Below are 26,778 nucleotides of genomic sequence, written 5' to 3'. Positions count from 1 at the left end.
ATACGGATATTATTTTAGTTCGATTTTCATATCGAGCGTCCGACACGGATTAAATATTTTGTACATGTATCAAACTCTCGAAATAATAACTAATTCACTAACAAACAAGAAATCGAATCTTCGTTTCTAACGTATTTTATTGAGAAACTCGAAATAATTCAATAATATGCTCCTTGTGTCATTAATATTAATACAACCTGTGTTGAAATATCTCTAATGGTCATTAACGCGTTTTTTCTTTTATTCTATGACAAGTAAAGGTTGATTTTGAACAATTCTATTCCCATTATTAAAGCTGGAAAAATTATGGACTATTTGTTTACTCATCATAGATACTGTATTGTGAAGTATTTTTTAATACATGGTGTAGACGTTTAAACGTTAAAAAACTGTTTGCAATTAGTGAAATTTGTAATACAAATACGAAAATTTACCGTCACAATAAAACAAAACTGTGAGCAAGTCTTTTATAAAAATTGATAATTATGACCCCTTGGAGGACTATTTTTAAAAAAAGACATCAATATGAGATGTGTATCTAATCTAATCGATTATCAATTTGAGATTTTAAAAGTGCTGAGATTGTAACGGACAATGAGAGGGAAAGGTACTCTGTGAGAAGGTATTACCGTTGCTTCCCACGGTAACTGATTCACTTTCGTTACTATTATTCTTTATATTTACATTCAATTAACGTCCCACTATCAAACAATCGCGTGAGTGTCGCGAGTAAGTAAAAGTCAGCGACGAAGTTCGTTTTAACCTACGTAGTGAAACAGTTGCACGCAGTTACGGAAGTGGCGTCATTCGTATCCCAATATGGCGGACACTGAACAGCGTAAACAGAGTGACGAATACAGGAGCTCGTATGTGGGTAAGTACTGTTATTATTTTTTAATATTTTTCGACAGTACAAAAGGTAAAAGTACATAGAATAACTGTGATATTGGATAATGTGTCTAATAATCGCCGGAATGTAATGTGAACATCGAGTGCCAGCTGTAACCCCACACCGTTATGCTTTCTGCGTTTTTTTTGACGTTTTGTTCGCGGTTCGAGTGGAATTTCGATACAATGGAACAATAGCTAACGTTCGATATTAATTTGGTATGATTCCAACCACGTGGTGATTCGCCATGAGTTACAATAAAAATATAGTTAGCAAGGGAGTGTTGCCAGGTGTATTTGAACTCACCGTTAAAAAAATCCGTGTTTATAACTTGATGAATCATATCGTGTACGCATCATTAACGGGCATATTATTCCATAATTGACACTCAGAGAGCTTATATATGTGGCAAAAGTGCAAAGATTAATGAAAGTGCTATGTAACGTTCGTGATCGTAGAGGTTAGATCACAGCTGTAAACAGTTTTTTGCAGTGGTATATGACTTTTTAATTTCTAACATCAGTGACGTTGTAAAGTATAAAGAACGTAATAGGCTGCTATGCATTCGTAATTATGTCTAGTAACACAATATTCTGTCAAAGGAGGATGACGTAGCTTCGAAGCATGGCACGTAAGTGCTACCGCCTTGTGGCAAAACTTCGAACTTCACTCCTGAAAACGAGGGAACTTCAAATTATGTCAATGAGTAACACGTTCGTCCTTGATTCTTATTATTCAATAAGATTAGTCATTGTTCGGTTTGTTACAGCTTCGAGCGTACTACTAAGTTGTTTGAACAAATCAGACTATTAAATAAGATTCTGATGCGTACAAAATAATACGATAAATTGTTTTAAAACTACATTATCCAATATCAATTTCGAATAATTCTGTAATATTATTTGTTACAATTTAAACTCTATTCTCTTTCATTAATTATTCCTTATTTTCTTATTTGTTTTATTACTATAAATTCGTGATTATGTAAATCTCATTCAAATTTGATATTTATCTGTATTTTATGTTTTTATCTTCATTGTTGGTAATGATATTTATTTTTATGGATTATAGGTGTTTTAATTTACGATATACAAACGGTGAAAGGAGAATTTACAAAATTACTTGTTGCAACAGGTGTATTATGATACACGCTACTCGGTCGTAACAAAAGCGGAAAAGTATGGGATTCTATTATTTGTGTAAAAAAGAGAAAGTAACAAAGTATACCTAATTATGAAAGAATATAGTAATGGAACTTCCGGGGTATAGAAATATATACTTCAATTTCAATTATCGTGAGAAAATATACCTACTTATGCTTTAAATAAATGATGTACAGAAAATATTGTACTAGACACATTTCTACTGTACACAAGTTTAAAAACACATAAAATCTCTTAATTAAAATTATTAAAACAAAAAATGAATTACAGTATATATAAATTTTCTAGTGATTTCTACAAAATGCATCTCTGCAAATTTTTTACGTGCTGTTTGCAACTTTTTACACTCTTTCGACTGGAATTTGTTCTGGTTGCGTTTTTAGAATTTTTCGTAAACGTTCCTCTTAAAACAATTTTTCTCTCAAGTTCATCCCGCGACAGCCTGATGTATTGCAATGCTTTATCACGGCTTATTTGTTTTTATTCCTAAATACACGCTTTTGTTCTTTGGCGTCCGGCGGACCTCTACGAATCGTTTTTGTGCGCCCAAGAAAAACATTGTAAAAGCAACTTTCGAATATTAAGAAATACACGAGAAAGGCGAACGTAAGGAATTGATCCCAAACTTATAGTATACATAAATATGTGATCACGTTTGGCCGTTTGTAAGAATATTGTAAAATCCAAGAAATTCATGCCTTGCTTCGTTTAAGATAATGGCCAAGAACGACGATACGTTTCGCGAGGAAGTTATAATATTATTTCGCGTTAAATGAAATCCGTGACAATAAAACAGGTGGGAAAGGCAGACCGGAGTTTTAAAGCGATTCAATGCTCCACTGTACAGCATTGCACGTGATATTTGGGATTGGAAATGAGACCCGCATATTGGCATACCTATTCAACTCGATACAGCGCGTGTTTCATTGAATACTATCGATAGGTTTACGTGCCACATCCAATGAAAACGAGTCGTCTCGTTTTCCCGATAGTTCGCCTTATTCCTTTCCGAAGCGGGAACAATGGCCGTCAACAAATTTCCTAAGCAATGCCCTACGAACAATTAATTAATCGCGAACTGCATAATTATCTGTTACGTTTAAACGAGTAAGAAACAGAGAAAGAAACACATACAGTTATCTTGGCACTTGTTTACTGCAATTGCTTCTGTATATTTATCGTCTTCTAAGATTTCAAATTGAAGTTGATTCAAATGTAAAGTAAAGTTATTAACAGTAGAGCTCGTGGATGAAATGGAAAAGACAAATCTGGTTGTCTTGATCTATTAACGTTTAATATATTTATTAGAGTACTACGCGTCATAGACAAAACTGTCCATTGCAATAAATTTACAAATCGTTTGATGAATTTTCCGTAACTCGAGAGCTTCGAGGATGTTTGCTTATGTCGTAAGAAAACCCCAAGTCAGCGACTTTTCGCGAAAGTCACGGTGCACCTTAGGGTTTAGTTGAATGATAATTATGTCGATTGAAGACGACGCGAGATAATGAATGAGAACCATGTCAGTTGGCAACGAGGACTTTGTGAATCCGTCTGTTGCAATCCAATAAGACTGATACCAAGAGTTTCGACTCTCGAGCGTAACAATACACGTGGAGACCTATGCACACGTGTTCCACATAGCGATAGACCCCGTCCAATTCGCTTCATCGTTCGCGTATTTCCGTACCTCGTTAATTAAACTCGCATTATTCAGTCAGATGGAGTCGAAGACAATTCACGGTGCGCTCGTTAATTGTGATCCGCCTGAAAACTCGGATTTCGTGTTGATTCCGCGAGATTCCCGCGCCCGTGGGTCAACGAATCCCCGACTATGGTTAGCTACGCGGAATCACGATCGGTCTATAAACGATAACGTTCAACTTTCACGCTTCAAGCAGTACACGCGAGTCGTGAAATAAAAGCGCGCTGGTCGATACACGTGGATAGCGATGGAATTCCGGAATTCGAAGCCTTAAACTCTTGATAGTCTCGACGATACCAATACTACCAAGCAAATCCTTCAAAATCTGAGGTTGCTCTTTTAACTCGTTAGAAAAGGTTTCAATTATCTTGTTTACGTTGTCAGAGAATAGGTAGAAATCGATGCAAAATGCAATTTCTCGAGTCGTGAATTCCTTCGAACCACAGTCACGGTCATTCTTTAGACAAGTATATTTTTCTTACATTCCTTCCGCGTAACATATCGAGATAGTTCGAGGTCAGTCGTAAAACGTAAGCACGATCGCGCGGCGATGACCAAACGTATTGTTGAACAAAGTATGGCGCGCCTATCCAATAAGAAGAAAGACCAATGATGTCTTTCTTTTTTCCACGCCTAACGGTGATATTGCAATTGACGTTCCGCTTTGCAACTCTCTCGATTTTAATATTTCTGTTTGTTGGAAAAAGCGGGAACGCGAAATTCGTCGGGATTTTTTTTTTTTTACCCAGTTAATTGCACGCCTTTCACTTTACTTTCTTCAACGTTGAGACCTTTTTAACTGTCCGCGTTCCCGAGGAAAAAGTTGCGCCCGTTTCGAGCGTCCGTAAAGCTCTCCGGGTGTTACGAACGTAACGGGTACGAGCATTTTTCGCGTACAGGAGTACGCCCAGTGATTTCTTTTCCGCGCGAGTTCTTCGCTGCATCATTAACCGATTTCTAGGCTCGAAAACTAGGCTCGAGAAGCCCGGGGGAATCGTCCACGCCCGTGTTCGAGGAACACCCTCTGGTTGTTGCAAAACTCGTAATTGAGCTATGCGCGTAGCACAAACTTCGTGAATCGCAGTTAGTTCCAGCGTATGACGACAGAAATATAAATAACCTGCACAACGCGGTAACCGAGATTGATGATAGTTCAGGTGCCTGAAGAAGACATCATTAGCGATGGGAAGCATCGTGATAGATATGTGTAGATTTGTGTTTGAAATTGATACTCTTCTATCGAAATATTCTCCATTTACGATCGTTCTTTCGTACAATTACATCGGCATCGATGGTCTGCTGAAGAATATCACTATCCTCTATATAAGATTATCTCTATTATCATTATCATCGTTTCATTGACTATCGGTTCAAAGTCTACATTATTCTAAATTTCTCTTATTGGAACAGTAATTTCCTATTAATTTAGACAGCACAGAAACTCCGTCGTGTTTATGTCAACGAGAATATTTTACTAATATCAGTGACAACTTACTTCGATGCCTGCCTAATATCTCAACACTATACTTGGGAATTAATCTACCTATCGGTATTAATATGTCATTAGATTAATCCCATCTCTAAGTATAATAATCCTGACTGGAGCTCTAGAATATTATCGACATATTGTTGATCCTATTACCAGATATAATAATCCTAAATTGATCGCTGGGATATATTATTGTCCTCTTACTTGTTTTTCTAAATTCCTCGTTTGCTAATAATGCAACAAATTGCTTGTTTAATCGAAACGTGCAACGTAAATAAAGAATAGTATGAAGAAGTATTCGACCATTGATCGAAAACGAATAAAGTTTATATTCGTAAAATGCATTCCATACTCTTTGAATATTCTATCCTTTGGTGCACGTTTGCATTTTACATATTCTAAATACAACGAATAATATAATATAATAACATAATAATAATATAATAACAGAGCCTGTCTGTATGCACACGGTACTTGTAAAATCCAGACAGAAATTACAGCTGCTTTCCAATGTGGGTCATACAGGTTCTGAGACAATAAAAGAGGAGTGGAATATTGTTGTTCGGTTGCACAATCTCGTGTAAATGGTTGATAGAAATTTCTCGCTAAGTAAACAGACCGAGATTTACTGTTCGAAGCATTATTGATAAAGTTAAATCGCGGTGAAACAGTGCAAGATAAAAGGCGATCTGAACGCGTCCGTGAACGATTAACTAATACGATCGGTCGGGTGATTAAAAAAATTCCCGTCTAAGTGCGGAACAAATTATTGCGGAGCGCAGGAACAGCGGCGAATAAATGTTTTTTTGCCAGTGCCGTGCGTAATTGCCTACAAAGTAGCGAATATCACGGTACAGTTGCTCGCAAAAAGTATTTCATGAGCAAAGCTAATCGTCGGAAGCGATTAAAATTCGTAAGACAACGCGCTAGCACGCCAATACAATATTAGAACACGGCCATATTTACTGGAGAAAGCAAATTAGAAATACTCCAAAAAACACGATGGAAAATATGAAGTACAGTGCATATCGATATCCTAAACAAGCTTTCTAATACAACTAAAATGAAAATTAGTTACAATTTTGTATTTTATGTATCGCGTCAAAGTATTTGAAGACAGCTTCACAATCATTAATCCTAATAAAAAATAAATAATTTCTTTTAATGCATTTGTGCCTCTATAAATATATCGTATCTGCATATTTTGTTATATATTTCGTTAGAATACTCTCATGTACAAGTACGTGAACGTTTATAGTAAACTATTGTTGTTCACGCTACGTTTAATTAATTTGTTTGGCCCCATAGTTGCTCTTCTCTACGACTGTTTCTCGTTGATGTTGCTCGTCACGGCCCCGAGCCACCATTTTTTCTTTTCCGCAGTAAACCTTATTTGTCATAAAACATTTAGCCTTCTGGGCGCCGAATGGCGTATAAGAGAGGGGTTGTTTCTTAAATAAATATCTCTGTGAAAGCACGTCGTAACCCCGCGCGTCGTGGGTCTGATCGTTAACTCTCCGGTTTTACAACTCGCGTTAACTGTACCGATCTGAAACCTCTGTTGGCGCAGCCAGTGACGCTGACGTCGCTTTTGATTGCATTTCTTCGGCCGTGGCTGCTCGTAAATCGGTAGAGTTCGCGTAAAGACGAACGTGGAAAAACAACCGATAGCGGAGTAATGCAAATAACGAGGAGCTGTGGGAAAGCTAGTCGACCGTTCTAAGAAAACAGAGGGCTACTGCTTTTCGCGTTAATTTCAACAACCATATCTTGGTCTCCTCGAAGGTAACGTTTTACATTTCATATTTTGGGAAAACAAATCAAGAACAGTTCTGCTAGGCTGGCGCGCACGATCGTGATTTTAAAGCAATAATATTGGCTACAAACAATCGCTATACTACTGGTTTAGACACGAAGTTTATCTATTGGCGAAAACAACGGTAGATAATTACAGTTATTAAAAATAAGCATTCAACCCTCGTAAACAGAGACGATAATCGACCTCATACATTGTCAGAGAAGCAACGTTGAAACTTACCATTCCCTCAAATGTTTATAAACCAAAAAGGAGACCATCGAGTCTAAAAATTCAGATTTAAAAAAGAAAATGTTTATACCCTAAATAAATTCAGAAATTATTTTGATTAATTCGTTTTCTAGAAACGAATACTTCTAATTTTTCTTCGTAAAATCCGACGTTCTACGTTCCTATCAAACTAGTACAAAACGGTTCTTAAGAACAATGATCGATGCAAATGTCACGTTACATAATTTACACTATAATCATCTATGTAATCATTTATGCAGTCACTTTTGAGTCAAGGTTAACGACCCATTATGCAAGACTAGTCGACATCATGAACACTCTTGAAGATACGAATGACTGACACGTTCAAGATCGAACCTTTTTAGTGCTTATTACGAATCGTGGCAGCACTAGACACGGACCAACGAAACGAGTCACAATTGTTTAAGTGGCTGTAAACAGATAGCCTACTTGAACGGTACTGCGGCTAGAGATCAGCGGATGCCGTTCAGGGACGAATTCGAGGCGGTCTTTTACCGAGGGTTCGTCGTTTAAACGATTTCTACCAGTTCTATACTTCCGCTCCCTCGAGTACAGATTGAATAAAAATATCATTACAAATGTATTATTAATGAATTGAATTTGAAATGAAAAAAAATTTAGTGCGATACGATGAAGTACCCTCGATAAAAATCCGCTTCGAATTCGTCCCTGAACGACACCCGCTAATCTGTAACCGCAACACCGTCCAAGTATCTGTTTACTGCCACCTTAAACAGTTGTAGTCTCGTTGGCCCGAGTATAGATCCGTATCGAGATCACCTTATCGCGTGTCTGTGATCTTGCATGACCATGGGTGTTATATTATGAGATAATGAACTAATTTTTAAAGTGGCTATCGCCGTAAATTAATAATAACGTGTCAATTGAAGGTACGAAGTTTATCTTGATATTTTCTTAACGTCTTCACGCATGAAACAATAGTTTTCACTGTACGTCTTCGAGAAGAAAACTGTACTTTTTTTATACGTCTCAGAAGTTTGACAACAAACGTACAGATAGCTTTTCAGGAATCAAAAATTGGTTAATACTTCTAGAATTTCCATATTTCCAAGTGTAAATGCATATCCGTAACCTTTGCCCGGTTCGCCATATTTGTCGATAGAGATTTTACACTATCGTAACGTAGCAGTCACGTAATTAATTACCTAAAGTAACAATTTCTGTTTTTTGAATTGGAGTCGCATTAAGATCCATCCAAAGTTAAATTCTTTTGTGCAAATTATTTTTAAAAAGTTCTGTTGTCGCTGCCTCTATTCCTCGGAGGAAATTGTACGAGTTTCCTCGATGTTCCATTATTAAATTTGGTTCCAAATGATAAAATTATTATCATAAGTTCGGTACCTCCTCTTTCGTGAAATTTCACATTTGCGCATCTCCGAAATCTTCTTAGGTAGGCTTTGATCCGAGTTTCGCGACTAAATTAGGATCGCACGTGCTCGTTTCTGCCTACCTGTGCACGCGGAAACACGTGTCATATCGTCGTGTGTGCAAATGTATGCAAAAAGCAACGCGAAACGAGTCAGAGGTCAAGAACGTTCAAGGTTCGAACAATACATCTACGATGCACGAACGTACGTTTAACAATAAATTTACTTAAAATATTATTTTAAGACGGTTTTCTTCCTTTTGTCGTCCCAAAGTCCAATCTCTCGATTCAAATAACCCAACGAAATTAACAGACATTTATTGCGTACAAATGACTCTTCAAAACATTTATTCTAATCTCGTTTCCTCTTCCTCCTAGTATTTTAAGTTCTTGTTTACCGTGACATCATCAATTGTGTCGTACGTTAATGTCGCTCGCGGCGTTACGAAACGAACGATAAAAGATAAAAGTTATTTCATTCGTAAACTTCAATAGCACCGTGTAAAAAAAGATTACCGATACGTAACTATCTGTTCGGTAAATATTTTTATTGATAAATTCTGTTTTGTTGCTATCTGTCTGACGCTTTCTCTTTAAACGAACCCGTGATATAATTATTCCTGCTTTATTCGGAAATATTGTTTTCGTTTGACGTTTAGATTACGCAATTCTGTGGGAACGGAAAGAGTTGGAATCTACCGTCTTCGTCGCTATTCTCTTCCTTCTCTTTCGAATCTGTGACTGTGAATTAATTCTCACTTCGCGTCGATACGTATTAATCATTTTATTTGATGACGTCAACTCTTCTTTAACGAGAATCAAACAAGTCTTGTGCAACGGAACAACGTTGAAACGAACGCTCCTCCCCAAATGTTTGATTTTCCTTTTACACGCGACCAAACGGACGCAAAAATAACCAACGGAAGTTAAAAATAGTCTTTACTAGACTGCAAACTTCCACATACGATGGGAACTGACGCTACCGGTTACCAAGCAGCCACTAATATCTGTTCATCGCAGTATCATGCCAACAATCAACCTCTTCGAGGACGTAGTAATTCAATGAATCGACCGAACTATAATTTGCAGAATAATATCATTTGCAAACGGTGTCGTTTCTAAACTCCGTATTTACGCAGATTTCGTTTTTTTTTTTCTTTGACGTACGAACAAGGTTTGACAAACACAAACAACTTCAAAATCAAAATTTGCAATGTAATTCATATATGAAAACGTTTGTTCGCAAATATACGAGCTTGGTTCAATGTTGATGGAACGATTTGCCAATACTCGATCTAAACGATCCATTAAAGTGTTACTTTTTCTATTTTTATTTAATATTCAAGGCGGACTACTTGGAGAAAAAATTACACAACACTGAATTATCCCCTGAGGAAACGCTTAGATTGAATGATTTTCAGTAATCGTTTTGTTTATATAAGTTGATGTTTCTTTTTTATAGACTGTCTATTGAGTTATTATTATTATATATTATTCCTCGTAGAATACTCTTCGATAATGATGAAAATTAATTTCGATCGTAACAATTTGATATAGAATATACATGTTCGCACATAGTAATGGCCACCGTGGAAACTCGTTGCGCTAACAATAGGTAGAAAACGCGAGATAACTTAAAAGTTCGAAAGTGCGAGCATCATATAATCAGTAAAAATGTAAATACGATATCGGGAAAGCTACGATTACTTGCACAAAAAATATGCATTAGAAATCTTCAGAACATTCTTGGTATTAAAAAAATTAGAGGTTTTGGTACGAAAGTATGCAATTTATAGAAACTTAGAAATGAGGAAAAGTCATTTCTTTAGTATGTATTGTTGATGTATATTTCATTGTCGTTGTTCCTTGATTATCTTATTATCTGCGTTATATCATTGTCATTATTCATTGTATTATCTTATCTTATTGCTGTCTTTGGTATTAGTATTATATTTCTTGACACGTAGAATAATCAATGTATAATCGTGTAATAATCGAACGAGTTGAATTTTAATTGTCCAAACTCTTCATAAATGGACTACTTTAGAAATTGTGTGAAGATTCTTAAGCAACACCATTTATTTAGGAACACTATGCAATCTGTTTCATGAAGTTAATAACCAGGTTATACCAATATAGTAAAGCTTCGATTAATCCGGTAAAACAGGGCTAAAAATTCCTGCGGTAATCCAGGTTCGTGCAATAGTCGAGGTGACCAATTTAACTACACAATATATCTCCACTACTGCCAATTACTTCCACTTACATCTTCATTTGTTGTTAGGTGGTCATCCCTTCCTCTCGTCGACTGCACTCTCGACCAATCGTCGAGGTTCTACGGTATCATTAAGATTTTATGGAATCTCGACAAATTTTTTATTTCCAAATAATAAATTTTGTTAGCGAAATTACTCGTTAAAAGAAATGATTTTTTACTTTATTTAAATGTAAGAGTTAGCTACAATATGGAATACTGTACTCGTTTGCTAAACAAAGCCACAAACGTGTAAAACTATGAGCGCCAGATATGCATTAGAAAATACAAGGCATGTTTAATACTGATAAGCAGTACACTTTACTAAAATTACAGTAAAAATGATAATCAGAACGCATAGCATTTCCATCCAATTTTTACTTATTTATATATATTAAAACAGCACCGTCGATATTGTTATATTTATATTCAAACATGTTTTATTACTTTTTATCACAAGATACTCTACACAAAAAATTGCAACGAACCAATGGATTGACCCAGGATATTAATCTTATTTATAGTATATTTCCAAAATATTCATTCTAATATTCTTCCTCTAAACCTTTCTTTTTAATCAACGTATAACATCGTAATAATCTCAAATAAGGATTCACTAAAAATATTATCTATTACGTATTTTGTATAATTACACAATGCATTCAGGTTCCATCTTAAAACAGAAATTGATAAATACAAAATACTTCCCCCTAAATTTTAAGTATTTCTTTTTTAAATTCTAAACTATTTTTACTGCTTAATCTAGGTCAGGTATATTACTTATTACGTATTTTGTATAATTACAAAATGCATTCCGATACCACCTTAAAACCAAAAGTGATAGAGACGAAATTGATAAATACAAAATACTTCCCCCTGAATTTCAGTATTTCTTTTTTAAATTCTAAACTATTTTTACTGCTTAATCTAGGTCAGGTATATTACTTATTACGTATTTTGTATAATTACAAAATGCATTCAGGTACCATCTTAAAACCAAAAGTGATAGAGACGAAATTGATAAATACAAAATACTTCCCCCTGAATTTTGAGTATTTCTTTTTTAAATTCTAAACTATTTTTATCGATTGGTGGGCTTAATGTAAGGTAAAAATATACCGTTCGATGGGAATAGTAATTACCGGGCAAACGATAAGGAATATCGTGCCATATGAGGCCTGTCGCAGTACAAGGTGACACGCCACCAACCGTGTTACCCAGGTTTCACCGGTATTTCTTGATTGTGGGATGCTGCCAACTTGCGAAGTCCGCCGCTGACCACGGCCCATCGGCTGGCCACCACCACCAGGATATTTCTAGTCGGTTCTCTCGCGACTTAGTACTCGATCGTTTGTGCGCGGAGCATCTATGCGTGGCGTGCCGTCTCGTTTGCCCGTTTTCTCGTTTTGCCCATACGTTCGTGTTCCCTTTTGGTGCGTGTCGGGTACCCGCGACGAATGCGAGTGAACAAAGATGAGCGAGAAGAGAAAGATAACGTCGAGTCGGAAACGACCCGAGGAACCGGTAACCAGGTCAAGGGAACCGACCAGGCCGCCGAGGATGAGGACCCAACCGACTCGCGATAATGAGACCGGCCATCAGAAAGTGAACCGCGGTGCGCTGAAAATACGCTTGTGGCAACAAAAAAAAAAAAATATTATCGCGCAAACATCGAGGATCAGACACGATCGATCCCAACGATTCGATCGTAAAAACGAACTGGTTCGTTACCAGAAACGTAACAGAGTCGTCATAATGGAATTCGTCGGTTCTAACGTGGAATCTCGAATTACGATTGTGACGTAAAGTGACCACTTAATTATAAGACCTAGTAGAGCTTTAGCTACGATCGAACTCGAGGGGTTTCGGTCCCAAAGGGAAATTGGCTTACTACCAGAAACTCGGGAACGCAACAGATTCTGCAATAACAGAGTCGGTGATAGACCTCAAAATACGACCGTGACGTAAAATCGCTCAAACGCGAGATACGTTCGATAGAATACGAAGATTCGATCGCGATGACGGTTTTGGCTTATTACCAGAAACTTACTATTGCCGGGAACGGTTTCTCGCGATAGTCGAAGCGAAATGTTTCGAAATGCAACGTTTATGCGCGAGATCGCGAGCAGGGAGTCGAAGTTACGAAGGAAACTTATCGAAAACGCAACGTCTACGCGATAATTTATCCGCGAATAATTGATTCGTAATGGAAAGCTTCGTAATGCAACGGGGATAAGACGCCGGGGCATTTAAGCACAGGCTGAAGTAGAAAGTTTAAGTCGCGAAGAATATTGGCTTATTACCAGAAGCCCCAAAGTAATAATTTTCACCGCGTAACTCGCATGATGGAATCTTATACTGCACGTTTTATAATTCGAATGGGTTTTATGCCCGAGTTTTAATTCATTTGTATGCGTCTGTTCGCGAAAATCGAAATAAATCGAATGTGAGAAAACGTATGTGGCTAAATGTGCGTTCAAAAATTTGCTTTCAGCCGAGAAAGTTTCGATGACGACCCTCGACGAGAACGTGAACCGTGTACCACGGGTGTATACAACAAACGAACCAGTGGGTGAGTTTTTTATCCTCGGCAACCAACGATTATTATTTCCTTCCTCGATGCTTTCTTCGTTGTTATACTTTACTGTTTTAATTCTGGCTTTGGAGCACAAGTCACGTTCTTATTTTTCGATAATCCTATATTTGCCTCATTTGCCTTTTACTTTTTCCCGACCTTCGCATGATTTTTATTCGCACGCAAAAGCAATACGATCCCAGACACATGGACGCGCGACTAACGAAAAGAATCGCGATTTTTAATTATAATATAATTCAATGTTGCTTACGCTCGATGTAGATTGAACCAGTTTTGTACCAACGTCTCGAGTCTACACTGTGGAGCAAAAAAGTTGAAGCGTCACGGACGCACGTATGGCGCGAGGCCTCCAATTGGTAGAATGACATTGGTGACGCTGCATCTTACCAATTGGGAGTCGCGCATCGCTCGAGACAACTTTTTTACTCGTCGTTGTATATGGCACACTGCACGTAGAATCCTGTTTCTGAATATACACGGTGCCCGATACTTCAAGAGGTGATTCTGCACGCTAAAATAAAACGAAAATCAGGATTTATTAGGAAATGTTGTTCATTGAGAAATTAGGTTTTAAGACTCCCAGATCACGTTTTGACCGTTGACTCTTTCTTGTTAATTTTACAAAAATTTCTATTTAATTTACGCGAATACGGCTCCTTTCATAAAGCAAAGTGAGATGTGTTTTGAAAATAATCTCCATTTTTCAACACGTTTTAAAAATGCACAAACTACATCCTTGTCTCTTTTCTAATGGACAAACGTTACTCTGTTGAAACTTTGTAGACACGCTATGTTTACTAATAACGGTATACTCAATCAATGTAATGAACACACATGGTTTAGAGAAACCCCTCATTGTAGAAAAGATGCTAATGGTCCTCTAACAGTGTAGTTTGGTGTGGCATATTTGATAAATGGATTGTTGAACCTCATTTTTTTAACGAAACCTTGACCAGGCAAAAGAACCGCAACCTTTTAGAATTCGACTATCCAGTTCTTTTGCACGTTATTCCGTTATCTGCGCGGCAAAGATTAAAATACTTTCGACAGGACGGTGCTCAGGCACACGATTCTTGAGTTGCTACAAGTTATTTAAATAGAATTTACGAAGGCAGTCGGATTGGTCCACGAGGTCCAATTTTATGGTCACAAAAATGTCAAGTAACGTAACGAAGAGATTGAAAAATTTGTATTGTAACGTGAATATACAGGGTGTTCGGCCACCCCTGGAAAAAATTTTAATGGGGGATTCTAGAGGCCAAAATAAGACGAAAATCAAGAATACCAATTTGTTGATGGTAGCTTCGTTAAGAAGTTATTAACGTTTAAAGTTCCGCCAATACTGAATTTTTTTTTCGAAAATGCGCAGGATTTCGAGGGTATGTCTATTCACCAAAAATGATTGTACTTGACCCCCGCAGCCGAAAATAATTTTTTTAGAACGATTTGAAATTTTTTAATTTCATCGAAAAATTTAGGCACCTACCCCCTGTCGATTTTTCTAAAAAATTACTTTTTCATTTGTGGTAATTTTGTTTGACGCCCTACAGAAAAGTTGTCTAATACTTTTTTGTAGGTACCCATGGGCTCTACTTCAGAAAAAAGTTTCATTGAAATATATTCACAATTGTAGGAGTTATGGCTGTTTGAAAATTGGACCAATTTTATGGGGTTTTTCTTATTTTGCGGGGTCAAGGACCAACTTTTCGAATATTTTTGCGATTTGTATATATCCTCCATCAAAATACGCGTAGTTTGCTTTTTTAAACATTAAAATCGTCCAATCCGTTCAGAAGTTATGACGTTTTAAAGATTTGCATGAAAATTCGGGCAGACATTTCTGGCTAGAAATGATATTTTCGGTGAGGAATTTTTTTCTCGAAACTGAGTAGGATTTTGGGGGTATGTGTAATGACCAAAAATGATTGTACTTGACCCCCGCAATCGAAAATAATTTTTTTAGAATGATTTGAAATTTTTTAATTTTGTCGAAAAATTTCTCACCTTCTCGAATTTTTTTCTCGAAAATGCGCAGGATTTCGAGGGTATATCTATTCACCAAAAATGATTGTAATTGACCCCCGCAACCGAAAATAATTTTTCCGTGAATGATTTGAAATTTTTTTATTTAATTTTTTAATAACTTTTTAACGAAGCCTCAATCAACAAATTGATATTCTTGATTTTCGTCTTATTTTGACCTCTAGAATCTCCCATTAAAATTTTTCCCAGGGTTGGTCGAACACCCTGTATAGAAGAATTGACGTAAGTTGAATCACGTGATTAATAGGAAGAGATTTTGAACCCAAATTTTAGTGGAAAAATTGTTATTTTAAGACGAAACGAATTTTAGTAACCTCTTTAACCGTTTTGCCTCGTCGCGTTGACATAATTTTTCACGCTATCGAGCGAAACAATTACCATATATTAATTTATGTTCGACGTTATTGATTTGAATTCGAGGTACGTTCGAAATAATTTCGACATAAAATATCTGCAACAAAAGCGTGATTAATTTCTCGCCGTATCAAGTAATGAACTTTATTGAATTTCCTTATCGACCAATGGCGTACTATACACCGTATTTTCTGCTTTCGCGGAAATTCGAAAGCCCGCCCCCCGTATTCAGCGATATATATTCTTACTGCCCCAATTGCATCAGAGTATTTCCTTCTTTCCAATTCAGCCCGCTAACGTTTCGGTTAATTAAATTCTCGTATTTCGTTTTTCTCGCTGGCTGCCGCGCGTCTCGTTCCAGATGAGAAATTCGACGCCCTGTATTTACGAGTTTAATGCGCTAATGATTCGTGTAAATGCGAGATTGCAAGGCACCGATGTGGCTGGATGGCAGACGGTGTGTATTTTGTCGACGACGACGACGGTGACGAGGAAACCCGGCGTAAAAGCTGAAGACGGAAGCGAAGAGAGGAGGTAGAATTAGTGTTCGCGCGAGTATAATTGGCCGTTCGCTTGCAATAAGTAATCGCTCAGGGGCTCCTTCGGAGACGTTTCGTCACGTTAGATTGAAACGCTCCAGCTCGTTTAAGTTCCTTGTAGTTGACGTTGGGACTTGCCTCGGTCTGCTCGTCGCTTTAAATACGATCCTGAGCGATAGCTTCGCGGAATATCAAAGAGTCCGGGTCAGAAATCGCGTCGGCCGTTTCTGCGCGAACGCGTGGCTTCGATGGACACAATGTCGGGCAAAAAGAAAATTTCTTTCGCGCAAGGAGGCGTATTAATCCTTTGGAAACGGAGCCCTTTTAACGCTTTGACTGCCTCGTCACCCGTACGCCGCCGTGCTTAATTATTCCAGCGACTCGGTGTCAACGCTGCAACCATACCAGAGGCTCGACAAAAAAAATGTCCCTGAACGGAATTCAAATTTAGCGATCAAAAAATATTATAACAATATAAATTCAATGGCCACAATTCCATCAGCCTCTAGACTATGAAGAAATATACTATAGACCTTAAATACAAGCTGTTTAACATTTGACTCTAATAAAGTTGTAGGAAATTGCCTGATAGTAATTACGTTTTCATCTCGAAACTAGTTTCTGGTTTTATTTTCATTCATATTAATAATTGGAAATTCTTGATTGCGAATGTAAATGCCACTGAATATGCTTGCAAGAGAAAATGCGTTATTTGAATAAAAGTTTGTTACACTTTTGTAAAATATTATTCCAATTCCAATAATAATTACACGTACTTTTTTTGTACAGATTTTTTGAACTTGTTTTTAACATTGTTTCGCGAACCCGGATAGACTCGTTAAAAGGATCGGACTTTGCGCATCTATCTATTAAATCGTTTTTATTCGTTTGTAATTACCAGTGTCTATTATAATGAGAGCTGAAGTTGCTATTAACATAAGTTACTGGTTTCTTCACAGTTTTCTTTGCTTACAATTTAGTTCACACGTGTCTCTGAGTGGTTAAATAAGGCAGATTATTAATTATTTAACACGTTCGTTATCGACGTTCTGTTTAAACGGTCATAGTCCACGCGACGTTTATAGCAATCTAGTTTAACGTGGTCTATATTGATATCTATGCACAAGTAAGATGCATTAAGTGGGCTAATTTAATATTTGTGATAATGAACCACCTCTTAAAGTTTCTTCACTCCTATATCCTATACATGTACCGTGTACTTGGAAGGTAATCGTATAAACAGCCGTACACGTATGGATCTAATGGTAATTTAATCCGCATAGCAATTGCACGCGTGTTATAGAAACAGAAAGGAAACAAACGATGTGAGATTTCCACGTACTTTATCGTTTAACGGCACTTGCGTACCATGGAAACCGTATTTGAAAACGAAAGTGGTACGGGACCCTTGAAACTTACAAACTATGCAACAATTATGTATTACTCCACTTCCTATGCTGAAATTGTATCCCAACTATGCACGTATTTCTTTAATACTAACTAATGAGACAATAGAAAATGTAAACAATATTAAAATACAACTAAAAGGTACCTCGAATACGAGGACTGCATGATTTCTGAATACAAATTGTGTTCTTTTGGAAATTTAGATATACTGATACTGGTGCAAACACACCACGCTTCTTTTCTCGAGTGACATAATTTATTTTTTGCCACACTCTTTCGCATGTTTAGGAAATAATACTATTGTAAAGTCTCTGTGATTATCTAACAATAATGCGAATGTTTTACTGTAATTTTGTGTAGAAACTGATAAAACCAAACTTTTTTGTTAGCTACTGTTTGTTAATGTGAATCCTGTTTGCTGTACAAGTGTTACGCGATTAAATGGATATATTTTTTCCATTATGAACCTCGTTAGACTTAGGCTGGCAAGAAAGAATAGAGCGAGTCTCCGCAAATAGTCAAGAGACATCGGACCAAGGAAGACCCATACCAGTTGTGCTTGCTCATCCAGATCACTCCTTCGAATTAAATGAAGAAGCCTTGGCAGAAATTCTTCTCCAACCTAATATCAAAGATCGGAGTGTTGTTGTTGTTTCAGTAGCAGGAGCTTTTAGGAAAGGCAAAAGCTTCCTGCTTGATTTTTTCCTTCGTTATATGAATTATCAGGTACGTTCTCAACGAACATCGAGTTTATCTGGGAAACTAATTGTATAATTAATGATAATAGTATAAGAACAACAACAAAACGGACTTCTGGTTGGGAAAAGAAGACGAACCTCTGAATGGCTTTTCGTGGAAAGGAGGCTCCGAGAGAGACACAACGGGAATTTTAATGTGGTCAGAGGTTTTCCCTGGCGTTTTATCAACCGGCGAAAAAGTTGCTGTGATTTTAATGGATACACAAGGTGCTTTTGATAGTCAATCCACTGTTAGGGATTGTGCAACTGTGTTTGCTCTAAGCACAATGTTGTCATCCGTACAAATTTATAATCTATCACAAAATATCCAAGAGGATGATCTCCAGCATTTGCAACTTTTTACCGAATACGGTAGGCTGGCATTAGAGAACTCCGGAAGTACGCCATTCCAAAAGTTGCAATTCTTAGTGAGAGATTGGAGTTACCCATACGAGGCAGACTATGGCGCAAATGGCGGAAAAAAGATATTACAAAGGAGATTAGAAATTTCCGATAGACAACACCCGGAATTGCAAAGTCTGAGAAAGCATATAAAATCTTGCTTCTCGGAGATATCTTGTTTCCTTATGCCACATCCAGGCCTCAATATTGCCACCAATCCCAACTTCGATGGTAGATTGTCAGAAATCCAACCTGAATTTAAGAATCAACTTAAGGAACTGATACCTATGTTGCTGGCCCCAGAAAATTTAGTTACAAAAAAAATTAATGGCCAAGTTGTGAAAGCAAAAGATCTGTTGGAATACTTTAAGAGTTACATGAAAATTTATAAAGGAGACGAGCTCCCTGAACCTAAAAGTATGTTAGTGGTAAGTTTTTACTCTTCGATTATATATCTTATTAATCTTATTTTAACTTGATATTTTGTATATACGTTATTTACTTTCAGGCAACAGCAGAAGCAAATAATTTAACTGCGGTGGCAGAGGCTAAGGATGTTTATTTACGATCGATGGAACTTGTTTGCGGGGGGACAAAACCATTTTTAGCAACTGCACGTTTAGAAACAGAACACTTGCGTTCTGTGGATAAAGCTATTAATCTTTTTCAAAATAAAAGAAAAATGGGAGGGGATGAGTTCAGTCAGACATACATGGACAAATTAATGAAGGTAAGAATGAATTGAAGTTATATTATTATAATTTTGCAATATCATAAACAGAATTCTGTATATTAAATACTTAATTTCTTATTTATTATAGGATATGGATAAAGCTTTCACTCAATTCAAGGCGCACAATGAAAGCAAAAATATTTTCAAAGCAGCACGAACTCCCGCAGTGTTTTTCGTAATTGCTGCCACAATGTACTTTTCATCTGGAATATTTGGTTTTACTGGTTTATACCCACTAGCGAACATTTGTAATCTTATTGTCAGTATTTGTATAATGACTCTTATTTTGTGGACATACATAAGGTATGTAACAATTTTTCACACGAAAACTCCATTTTCCTTTGACATTGTTTCATTATATAATTGTTTTCGTTCGTGCAGGTACAGTGGTAATTTCAGACCGTTTGGCGCAATACTAGATGAGGTGGCAAATATTTTATGGGATAATGTAAGTAATGTATACTTGACTATTTAGATACACAATTTAGAGATTTGTACTTTTTGATAAGATTGTCCTGTTTATTGTATATGTTGAGTGTATGTTGAAAATAATGCATTGGTAAAAGAGCGTAAAGTATCAGTAGTCACGAGAACAACTAACCGTTTTATATTTAACATGTGAAACTTTAATAAAGCCCTAAGGTTTCTCCAGTTTTTATATATACTAAACATCAAAGCATAATATACAATTTACTGAATATTCTTTGAATAGAAATTTGTGTGAATATTTTTTATAGTTTTGATATTTCGAATCCGCGAGTGGCAAATTTTTACGATTTTTATTGAGACGGAATCCCGAAAATGCCTGGGATTCCTGAAGATATTCGAGAGATAGTTCGGGAGGATTCACAAAAATAGTTGTTATTTCCTTGATGTATTATTTTCTTTCCATCTTGTATTTTTGTTCCATTGTATAAACTGTACAAACGAGTGAGTAAATTTGATGAGCTCGGAAACATATTAAAAATTGAAACCTTGAATCAGTGATATGCGGCGATTAAAACTCTCGAGCTTCTGATGCTTGAGATGAGTCGGGAAGAATTTATTCAAGCCGGCTCCGGACTCCCAAATATCTTCAAGAATTCCGGACATTTTCGGAATCTCGGCCCGATCCTGTGAAAAATTCGCGTCCCATCCCAACCCGGAATTTTTGTGATCTCGCACACTCCTGATTATCAATGCTAAAAGACCGATATTTTACTTTACTACAGCATTATATCCTGTATATAATAATTTCGAAATGTAAATGCATTCTATAATAACACGTTGAGTATCGAGCAAATTTTTCATGTCTTTTCATTCACGCCGAACGCTACTAAATTTCTAGATTATCCACAAGATTTATTCGAGTTATTATGTAACTAGAAACGTTCAATACTTCGATAGTGCACTTATATTAATGTTATTTAGAAGTTCAATCGCCGATACGATTAGAACGAAAAGACATCATATCGGTGTTCGCACTCAACTTGTTAATACTCATCATTTTGCCACACATAATTCATACCTACCATTTTTTATTTCTACAGGTCTGGAATACATGTACTATATTTCTACTTACTGTAGTATACTGCTATTATATTAGCATTTAAAATATATATATATTTTTACTTTTTTTTTTAAGAAGAGGAAAAAGAAAAGAAGTGTCTTCTCTCAATAGAATATTTATGTTTTTTACGAAACAGATTTTTCTATTTTTATAATTATTTAATCATTTTATTATTTACACTCCGTTATTTTGGATACCTTGCATTTTAATTATATCAGTTTGGATTTTAATATTATTTTCTTTTCTTTCTTTCTCTCTTTTTTCTTTCCTTTTTTTTTGTATCTTAATTTTCATGATAAGCAGAATGCTAATAGGAAGAAGTATCCAAGAGGTATGGCATTTGCTTATAGTTAATATAAAAGTAACTAATATTCGTTTCATATGCATCTCAAGAATTAGGAAAAACTATTATTGTGTCATAAATAACACATTTTGTTGAACTAGTTTTAAAAATAATCTAATTGTATTTTTACCTGAATGTTCTACTTTTCGTATTCAGATTTCATATACTATCTTACACCTACAGGGTTAAAAACCATAATAATTTATTTAGACATTAGTAATATTCTTATACGAATCAGTATTAATGTTAGAAATATATTATTTTTGTTTTTCTCTAGTTCATGAAGCCACTCTACCAACAATTTGTGGAGAAGTCAGTTTCTGTTGCAGTGGCTCAAGCTGCTGAAATAGCTTCAAATACAACAATGAATGCCACTGTTACTGCTAATGGCAAGGCTAAGCTAACATAACATTCATTCCCTTCATAACTCAATTTCTAGAGTCCATTAAAACATACATCAATGTATTAAAATCGAGTAAGTGACATAACAAAATTTCATAGTTTTGATCATTCAATATGAGGCCATAAATAACTATTTGTTTCTTAAGTCACAATAAGAAACACTGCGTTGACTATATTAATCCGAAGCGACTGTGAATGTATATACAGTATATTTTGATTATAATTCCATATTAGATTGTTGAAAATCATGGTTATTAGTATTGTTTATGATCATTAATATTATACTACTAGAGAAATAAAAAATTCCACAATTACTGGTAAACGATATTACAATTTGAAGAAAAACTATTATTTTTGGGTTGTTACTGTTTATAATTAGCTTTAATTTTTTTTTTTTTGTATTAAAATAAATTTTAAAAAAGAAAACCATTTCGAAAAAATATAAGTACTTTTATATGTTTTGATATCATCAAATACATATATAACATAACTTGTTACTTAGATTGAAAACAAAAAGTACTTAAGTGCATTTTAATGTCACAAAGAGTAACATATAAAAATATTTTTAAACAAAAATTTGAACAATACGCACTTTGTACATTTATGCATTATTCTATATATGAACAAACAAGTTCAATTATGTCTGTGCCAGGTTTATTCTATATCACTTACTATTGTATTGAATAATTTTTTAATAAATTAAAATGTAAATACTTCTCAGTGTTCTTCACATTTATCGAATTCTAAACAAAATTCACAATATATGTACCTATGTTTAATTAAATATAAACATATACCATGTAGTTTAGTCTATATTTTCGTTGATCGCGTCTAAAAAATGGGCAACAACAGTCTAATATAGATATATTGCTTTAATTTTAATATCTTATGGACCGCAAATAATAAACAAAAAAGTCTAGATACTCTTTCGAATAGCACCCACGACCGATCGACATGAAATTTGAAAATGAGGGAAGAGCAGACAAAAGTATATTAAATTTCTATACCTCTTTGAAATTAAAATTTAAAAACAGAGAATTTCTAAACGATACAAAAAAATAATAGATTTTAATTGTTTAAAATTTCACGTATCAGTTATTGACGAAAATCGTATCGAATATATTAAATGAAACATTCAAAAACATACATAGGTGGTTCATAAGATGAAATTTATTGCCAGTATGGTGTTGACCTCTTCCCGTGCCATTTAGCTGGACGAAATCCGGACCCAGACTAATGCTAAACTGCTTTGTGACAGAGATTATGAGAATCATAACCAACTCTCGTGGCGTACTGATAGGAACTAAACTCAATCACGATCGCCATTTGCTGTCCGCGAGTCTGGCTCGTGGTGTTCATGTTTGGGCCAAAATCTTCACCACGAGTCAGACTCGTTCAAGTACGGAAAGGGGTTAATAGTGCTCAAATTTGCATATTAAGTGTGGCAGATTTTGTTCTCATTAAACAGAGAATATCATTTTTGTTAAGAAAGATATTATTTTCCTTTGAATAGATATTGCAGACAAAGCAAAGTTAATCATTTCTATTAATTTTTATTTGCATGACTGCCAAATTACATGAATACAATGAAGAATGTTTGTTAAAACACGTAGTTAGTTTTGATAAAGTAACTAATTGTGAAAATATATTAAAATCAGAGGTTATCGGAATCCCGAAAGTTTCGAGTAGGGACGGGACAGGAGTTCCTAGAATGTTCGAAACAAATTATTCTAAATTTCTAAAATTATAAGAGGTAAAGTGAAAATAATATATCAAGGAAATAACAAGTATAAAATTCTTTATTTCAAATTTTTGTGAAATCTCCCAAGCTATCTTCCGAATATATTCGGGAATCCTGGGCATTTTTAGGATCTCGTCCCGTCGCGAATATCAAGATCCCGCACAACCTTGATTAAAATTGAATTATCTTGCCAAACAAATATTAATATATGTTATATTTAATTTTTATAATATCTTTGATAATAATTGTTAATTTATAATCGAAGTAATATTCATTTTTGAGTACATGTTATACACCATCATCTTTAAACTGGATTAATAAATGCATCTTGAAACTTGTTACACGTATACATGTTTTAATACCATGTAAACAATAGAAGATTTCATATTTTACATTTTAATAATAAAATGGGAGTAACACAATTTTACGGTGGTGGTTAAAATAAAGAAACATTGTTTATTAATTATTTTTCAATTTGTTAATGGTCATTTTTACTTTAATTCGAAGAAAAAAAAAAGATATATTAACCGATAGATACGGAATTTCACATATTGGTAAAAGTGTCATTACCAATATTTAGAACTTCTTTGATTTAAACCATATATTAATTAAAATTGACTTGTGGAACATCAATATCTCATTTAAATATAAGAAACGAAAAAAAAATTAACTATTCTCTCATTGTTATTTAAACGTATGTTGCTCAATCAATTTTATAATGCAATTGCAATTGAAAGAATGGAGATAATTTACTCTACTAGCATGCAATGTAACTTCCAATAAATATTTGTTTTGCGTATAATAATAAAATGATAATTTTAATGAATCATAAACCAAGAAGAAAATAAATATACAAAAATAAATTTTGAGACATTTCATTAATAAATTTGATTGTGAGTTCTACCAGAAAATAGTATCAGGTTGATGAAACATAGTCCATTGACAAATAATGTAATGTTATTAGTTGCTATAAACATTTATATATTTGTCATGTTCACAAAACATATTTTAAGCACGTTTTTGTAATAACAATATTGTAATAATAATAATATTAATAATAATAATAATAATAATAATAATGTGAATAAACATAGTTTTAAGGTTGCATATTGCAACAGATTTTCTTAGTTGTAATTTTAAAATGACTTAGTCCAATTGTAGTGTTAATTATTGTGGATAAAAATAAATGCATATTTTTCTATTTACAAAATACAAATGTATTCCATTCTTTCATCACAGATAAGTACAACAATATTGTATTTCATGTTTTAAACATTCTTTTTATCATATTTACAATTTTTTTATTTGTCTCTATTAATTTTGCATTGTAAAATGAAAATTGTGCTTGTGCAGCACGATTTTGAGGATCTAATGTAACAACAGTTTTTAAATCATTGACAGCACTGTCATAATCTTTTAAATTCCCATGTGCTATCCCCCTCCTGTACAATGCTTTAATATTATTACATTCTTTACTCAAAATTTTATTACACAAGGAAATTGTCAATTCATAATTCTGACGATTTAATTGACATCCAGCAATGTTGTTATATAATATAAGCCTCAAATTATTAATGTCATTTTCTAATTTTGTATCCAATTCTAAATCAGGTATTGGCTCCAAAGTTATAAGTATTTTGCAAGCTTTAGTAAACTTATGAAATGCATCTACCCACCTAGATTCTTCAAATAAACAAACACCAGTTTCTTTATATTTCAATGCTATTAAATATTTTTCTTGTGGTGTCCATTCCCAAATTGGCTTATATGGTTGCATTTTAATTAATGTTATTTCAAAGTTGATAAATATAGGTTGATCAAGAAATGATATAGATAATGTAACTAAACTTTTTTCATGGACCATCATCATTTCAATAGCCCGTTCGACTAAGCAATCTATTTCACAATTTGCGTCGCCTATTATTAATGTTTTTTTACCTGTTCCATCTAAAATGTCCAAATGCAATGTTTCTTTCAACTGTTCTAGAGATGTATTTTCAACACGTATGTTTTCAATGAGAACCTCGCAACTGGCACGTTCCGTCGGTTTTTTAGAAAACTCACAAGATTTTATTATATCTTTCTTTACACGTTTATCTGCTGATTCCCACGTTTTAGGCATCATATTGTATATTAATCAATTTTCCCTATACAAAATAATGCCTATTAATTTATCAATTATTTATAATCTATTAACGTTAGATTATTAAATAATGCATTACGTACAAAGTATATATTCAATTGTAATGTATATGAATAAATACGTGTATACTTCTCATGCAAATAATTCTAAGAAAGTATAAACAATAATCATCTGTTAAGCACTTTGAACATCCGTTGTCATCTAACCTTAACTTTGCATTTACTGCAAATACTAGAGTCTAGAAAGTGTATTAAAACGCATGCGCGCGCATCCGTACGTTTCATTATCTCTTTTGACTCGTATAGTTTGAATTCGTGACCGTTACACGTACGAATTTAGTGCCATAGAGTGTATTAATTGAATAGTTTTTAAAGTAATTTATTGTGATTTTCTGTTATTTAAAAGTAGAACAGTGCGAAAGAAACATAAAAATGCAATGTGTTCCAATAGACATTCAGCAGAAAAGGATGAAGAACTTGAAATTTCGTAAGTATATAATTATTTTCTATTTCATTTTACATTGTATTTAAAAATTTTATGATATGTTTTCAAACGAAGAAGGTTTTTTGTACATCTATTAATTTCTTTTCGATATTTAACTAAGTAGGCATTTCTTCTACAACTTTGAGTAATTTTTGTTCCTTGAACTCGATATTAGTTAATAAAAATGAATACATAACATACAAATATATTTTTCAATGCTCTATTTATGCGTTTGGTTTCATAAAAATTAGTAATTGGGTGATAGTCTTTGTAACATGATTTATATTCACTTTATTAATGATATCACTGTACATTTTTAAATTAAAGGTAAAAGAAACATTTATCATTATT

General features: G+C 34.6%; 2 protein-coding genes across 4 annotated transcripts; one reads left to right on the top strand and one right to left on the bottom strand.

Moving 5' to 3' along the window:
* Positions 1-567: 567 nt before the first annotated feature.
* Positions 568-23,094, top strand: Atl (atlastin GTPase). 3 transcript variants are annotated; one of them, XM_076781610.1, is made up of 8 exons: positions 568-874; positions 13,450-13,527; positions 18,370-18,620; positions 18,682-19,461; positions 19,542-19,763; positions 19,855-20,069; positions 20,148-20,214; positions 21,936-23,094. In XM_076781610.1, the coding sequence occupies exons 1-8, from the start codon at positions 820-822 to the stop codon at positions 22,065-22,067; spliced, it is 1,800 nt and encodes a 599-aa protein (XP_076637725.1). In that variant the 5' UTR covers positions 568-819; the 3' UTR covers positions 22,068-23,094. The 3 variants fall into 3 exon arrangements, with proteins under 3 accessions (XP_076637725.1, XP_076637724.1, XP_076637726.1); XM_076781609.1 differs by lacking the exon at positions 568-874 and adding an exon at positions 12,215-12,570; XM_076781611.1 differs by lacking the exon at positions 568-874 and adding an exon at positions 13,341-13,364.
* A 1,945-nt stretch (positions 23,095-25,039) lies between these two features.
* LOC143349943 (peptidyl-prolyl cis-trans isomerase FKBP4) lies at positions 25,040-26,161 on the bottom strand. Its single transcript, XM_076781621.1, has 2 exons — positions 26,028-26,161; positions 25,040-25,948 (listed from the first exon to the last, which is right to left on the bottom strand). Exon 2 carries the CDS (start codon positions 25,924-25,926, stop codon positions 25,063-25,065), a length of 864 nt encoding a protein of 287 aa, XP_076637736.1. The 5' UTR covers positions 25,927-25,948; positions 26,028-26,161; the 3' UTR covers positions 25,040-25,062.
* Between the last annotated feature and the right edge of the window lie 617 nt (positions 26,162-26,778).

The sequence above is a fragment of the Colletes latitarsis genome, chromosome 14, assembly GCF_051014445.1.
Source record: "Colletes latitarsis isolate SP2378_abdomen chromosome 14, iyColLati1, whole genome shotgun sequence".
Lineage (NCBI taxonomy): Eukaryota > Metazoa > Arthropoda > Insecta > Hymenoptera > Colletidae > Colletes > Colletes latitarsis.
This window is presented reverse-complemented; position numbering and strand designations above follow the sequence as displayed.

Excerpts from the sequence above, each read along its gene's own strand:
- Atl (XM_076781609.1), top strand. The coding sequence starts at position 12,429 with ATGAGCGAGAAGAGAAAGATAACGTCGAGTCGGAAACGACCCGAGGAA. Across the intron at positions 12,571-13,449 it reads CCATCAGAAAGTGAACCGCG|CCGAGAAAGTTTCGATGACG; the intron begins GTGCGCTGAAAA and ends ATTTGCTTTCAG. Across the intron at positions 19,462-19,541 it reads AACCTAAAAGTATGTTAGTG|GCAACAGCAGAAGCAAATAA; the intron begins GTAAGTTTTTAC and ends ATTTACTTTCAG.
- LOC143349943 (XM_076781621.1), bottom strand. The coding sequence starts at position 25,926 with ATGATGCCTAAAACGTGGGAATCAGCAGATAAACGTGTAAAGAAAGAT.